At 44.0% G+C, this 5,000-nt stretch overlaps 1 protein-coding gene across 2 annotated transcripts in view; it reads left to right on the top strand.

The window, feature by feature from the left end:
• The window catches only part of LOC107391357 (sodium-coupled neutral amino acid transporter 3), an 18,977-nt gene that overhangs the window by 1,187 nt on the left and 12,790 nt on the right, over nucleotides 1-5,000 (top strand). The window contains exons 1-3 of one of the 2 annotated variants that reach the window (XM_070544934.1): nucleotides 2,423-2,542; nucleotides 3,648-3,763; nucleotides 4,880-4,946. In XM_070544934.1, the coding sequence (XP_070401035.1) occupies nucleotides 2,438-2,542; nucleotides 3,648-3,763; nucleotides 4,880-4,946 (288 nt within the window). In that variant the 5' untranslated portion in view covers nucleotides 2,423-2,437. Of the gene's footprint in view, nucleotides 1-2,422; nucleotides 2,543-3,647; nucleotides 3,764-4,879; nucleotides 4,947-5,000 lie in introns of those variants that run through there. The other variant, XM_070544935.1, reaches the window with a different exon arrangement.

Here is a 5,000-nt window from a genome sequence, read left to right as displayed (position 1 = left end):
AGTAAGAATGAGCTGTAGATGCTAACTGTGCTAATTAAGCATGATGATATATTAGCATTGTGCTATTTTAGCTATGTGAGTTTGTTGACACCCCACTGAACAGAACTAGTCTTGATATTTGTGTTTAATTGATTTCTTTATGCTAAGCTAACATTTCTAACTCTTGGTTGGATTTTTTTCCTCAAGCTCTTTTAGTTTTTAAATCTGCCTAAATTTTCATAAACAGCTAAATCTTAAAATACCACAGCATTTTCCTGCCTCCAGTCCAGTAGCAACAAAGCCAGGTCACCATCAGTCCGTGATTTTGTAGCCTCCTTTAGCTCCCTCAGGCTAGCATAGGCCACACCGTTGTTCACTCTGGTTTTAGCTCTCCGCTTCACCTCCAAAGACGTTATTCTCTCATACTTTTACTTCCAGGCTCCACAATGAAGCCAACAGAAAAGGCAAACTTCTTTTTTTTTTTCCTCTTGAGATTTTTACTGACGATCAGCAAACTGAAAATGCTATTATTACAGCTAACAGCTATAAAGCAGACAAGAGTCCCTCGAAGAGGTCCACATAGCTATCTAGTGTGGTTTCTGGTCAGCAGAGGGCAGCAGACAGGTGTCAAATATGAAACTGGTCAAGTTTCTAACCCAACCATCACTGAGATTAATGATGAAGCTCTAGTCTTAAAAACTACCCTACGGGGTAAATGTGGTGCGACGACTTTTGTGTTTTGTCACTGGGAACTTGAAATCCAGAAAAATCCTGTCTTTCACAGATACAAACAGCAGCACCTAAGTGATTGTACCACATTTACCTCCATAGTAATGAACACAGGTTAGTATTAAGTGCCCTTAAAGAGCAAGTCACCCCCAAACCAAGTATTTTTCGCTGATAAACTATACAAATTAATGTCTAATCGTGCTGCAGACACGTGTAGTCAATAATTTTGCACTTTAGTGGATTTTAGTTAAAATTGAAATTTTCTGCCTAAAACTGTCAGTGTTGTGCCGTTGTCAGGTAACAACTCTGCACTGCATTTGAATTGAAATTTGCCATCGCTATTGGCTAAGAGGTACACAATAATGTTAGATGGTACATTATGATGTCACAATGTCATTGTGAGCCTGTGTGTGTGTGTATTTGTTAGCGGCTCCGCCCTCTCGGTCTGCTAGCAGAGAGGTGCTAACAAATACACACGCACACAGGCTCACAACGACATTGTGACATCATATGGTACCAGCTAACGTTCTAGGGTACCTCTTAGCCAATAGCGATGGCAGATTTCAATTCAAATGCAGTGCAGAGTTTTTACCTGACAACGGCACAACACTGACAGTTTTAGGCAGAAAAGTAAAATTTTAACTAAAATGCACTAAAGTGCAAAACTGTTGACTACACGTGTCTGCAGCACGATTAGACACGCATTTATATAGTTTATCAGGAAAAAAAGTCGATTTGGGGGTGACTTGCTCTTTAAGATGAAGACAAAGGTCCAGGAGGGGTGTCTGCTTACTGACGGATTACATAATATGGTTAAGTAGTTGTTAATACTTTATTTAATAGTTTATTCATGCTTAATAATGCACTAAGTAACCTTAATAAAGGGGCCCTTATTGTAAAGTGTTACCAAAGCCTCGCTCTAGATCAGCAGTACTCAATAGGCGGGGCCGCAAAGAAGGGGCCCACCATTACATTTCAGTACCCCTGATCTAGATCATCAACCAGCTAGAAACAGTAGAAGAAGACGATCTTTTCCACAGCGCCTCTCGAGATAAAACTCACAAAGCGCTTCACAAAAACAAAAAAAAATTAAATATAAAAAATATTTTCAAAAATGTTTAAAATGACAAAAATATTTAACATTTAAAATTGTTCTTAAAATATGTAAAGTGGCCCTCGGCTTTGGACATACCTACGTCACAGTTTGCTAAAACAAAACACAAAATTATACTTTATTTGTAGATTTTAACCCAGAAATTCGGACAAAACTAGATTTCTTTGCAGAAAAAAGAACATTAACTGAGTAGACGAGTTAGATCAGACCAGCGTCCGCACATTTACCAGAGAAAGAGTTGTTAGTGTTTCCCTGCTTCAGTGTTTTTGTTTGGGATCATCTTCTGGCGGAGGCGTTCACGTGTAACGTGTGAGGTTTCCTTCATCAGAAGCACACCGTCCTGGTTTCTCCACTCGGCAGGAAGAAGCTTTACAAGATCCAAACTAATGTTTCATTACAGAATAACAGCTGATCGTGAGACAGCAGGTTTTATTTACTACAACTTAAATGTTGGATTTCGCTCAAAGTTGTTCAAATATTAGTTCAGCTCCTAAAACCAAACAGCCAAACTCAGACTCTGTGTACAACGGATGGCTGGCGACAGGCGCTGGATGGGATTGGTGCGTGGTTTGGGTGTGTGCACCTGCATCACAACAAATCAGAGAAGGTCTGCTGATGGCGCCGGACCACGTTTTCTTTATTTCGTCTCTTTTACAGCCGTTTGGTTCGTCCAGAAACAGAACAGAAAACGCTCTCCCGGGGCTCAGATCAGATCCAGCGGTAAAAACATCGTTTATTCATGTAGCAGACGCTTTAACCAGACGTGCAGGTGTTTGGTCCGTGGGAGGAGACATGAGTTAGATTACGTCTGGATTTCAAACCTTCTGCTCCTGGATGTTTACTAACAGAGTTCACGTGAGCGCTGCTGAACGAGGTGTCAAAGTCTGAGAAACCAGTGGAGGTGTTTGACTTAGGAGGTCACTTCCATCGACGCTGAGGCAACGATGACACCCCAGCCCCTTATCTGCTCAGACACGGAGCGTTTCCCTGTCTGGTGAGGGTTTGACCTTTGAGGGGTCAGGGCTTGCTTTCTGTCACCTGAAGCTGAACCGGTCAAGCAGGTCTGCCTCAGAGCTGGAGGTTGTTCAGGTGGACTCGAAACCTTTAGCCTGGTAAAACTCCCTGTGTGTTGGGACGTTTCTCTAAGTTACATTATTGTTTTATCATGTTTTTATTCTTACCTCCTATATTTGCTTAGCTCTTATTTACTTCACCGCAGCCGTTTCCTGATGTTGTGATTCCCACACATCCGGCAATAAAACCTCCTGATTCGGACGTTTGGTGACAAAACTTCACCAGTGAAGATGAAAATAGAAAAACGCTGAGAGGAACAACCCCGTAGACAACAACGGCTTTTTGGTGGACAGGTGGTAAAGCCCCGCCCCCGCTGAAGCTCAGGTAGACTCCTCAGAAAAAACGTCGTCCAGTGTCACTGGTGTTCATCCCAGTTGAAGGATTTTTGTTTACCTGCCAGCTGATGATGTCACTTCCTCGTACAGGTGACGCGGGTGTGTGATATGCTGTTAAGTTTCCTGTCAGATAGGGGCAGACCCGGGTAGGTGGTAACCATGGTGATCCCGATGAGCCTCTGTAAGCAGGGTTAACATTAACAGAAGATTCTGTGTTAGCTTAGATTGGAACAAACGTGTTTAAGTCGTAGTTTGCAGCTCCGCTTCAACGATTTCCTGCTGTTATTTTTTGACCCAAATGAATATGAAACTTTGAAGGAAGAGACATTCTAGCATCCGAACTCCTCGGAGTGAACTGTGAAGGTTTATATGCTTGTTCTACAGTCACCTCCATCCCTGTGTTTTCTGTTTTCCAGCTTTCAAACATTCCTCTTCTCCGTCCGCTCTTCCCATCAACCCAGAAGATCTGCTGTATCATGGAGCTGCAGAAGGAATCGAGCGGGATGCTCCACGACGCTGCTGTGGAGGGAGGGTATGTTTCTGGCTTCTGCTTTACCAGTTTTATAAAGATACTGGTGGGCACAAAGAAAGCCTCCACCTGGATTTAACCAAGCAGGCAGGTGGGAGCCTCCTAGTGGATAATTACTGCAACAACTTATTTAACCCAACTGGTGCAGTGAGCTGCTTCTCGTTTCCTAAACAACCAGGTGGAAAGACACATCTGGTGATGGAGAAGATGTTAGTCTGGGTGAGAAGGGTCAGATCATCGGCATCACGCAGAGAAAACATCAAAGGAGATGCAGAAACTGGGTTCAGAACTGTCCAACGCTTTATTAAACTGGTCTGGTGAGTCCAGATGGACCCTGGTCCAGAGTGATGGCGCATCAGGGTAAGAAGAGAGGCAGATGAAGGGATGCACCCATCATGCCTAGTGTCTGCTGCACAAGCCTGTGGTGGCAGGGCTATGATATGGGCTTGCTGCAGGTGGATAGGTCTAGGTTCAGCAACAGGAAGTGCTCCAAGAATAAGATCAGCTGACTACTTGAATAGGTTACGCTAGGTTATTCCATCAATGGAGTCCAGACCTTAACCCCTTGGAGAGTCTTTGGGATGTGCTGGAGACTTCACCATCAATGCAAGATCTTGGTGAAACGTTAATGCAACACTGGATGGAGATAAATCTGGGGATTTGGCAGAAGCTCGTGGAAACAACGTGTAACATCTGGATTGTACTCGGTGGTTGAGAAGGCACAGTGTGAAACGCGTTCCAGGTCAGTGAGAAACTCACAACCACAATTCCTGGGAATTCCACGTTTGTCCTTTAATTTAATAACTCTTCGACAACCTTACACGGCCCGGCTGAGCAGCTGCTATCTAGTCACACGTGAAAAAGAAGCAGAGCTCACACAACCTAAAGTCAGAGAGAAGACGCTAGTCCGTTTCGGTCCATCTGCAACACGCTTCTCCCACGTTCTGTAGGGCGGGCACGTAGCGGCGCGAGCTTGTGACATCACTAAAAAACTACTTAGGCCATCTTAAAGAGACCACACAATCACTAAAGGTGGTCCAACGACGTATCGGGGGTGGAATTTACTGTCATCTGAGATCCAGTTTTCCTAAACGTGGTTTGTTTTCATGGATCTTGCAGGATTCCACCTGAAGAAGAAAAGTTCCTGCAGCACAAAGAAGATGGGATGAGACCCCAGTTCACAGATGTGAGTGTCACCGACTCCTGGTCCGGTCCGCCTCCCACACTAACTGGTTTTAGC

The sequence above is a fragment of the Nothobranchius furzeri genome, chromosome 15 (assembly GCF_043380555.1).
Source record: "Nothobranchius furzeri strain GRZ-AD chromosome 15, NfurGRZ-RIMD1, whole genome shotgun sequence".
Lineage (NCBI taxonomy): Eukaryota > Metazoa > Chordata > Actinopteri > Cyprinodontiformes > Nothobranchiidae > Nothobranchius > Nothobranchius furzeri.
This window is presented reverse-complemented; position numbering and strand designations above follow the sequence as displayed.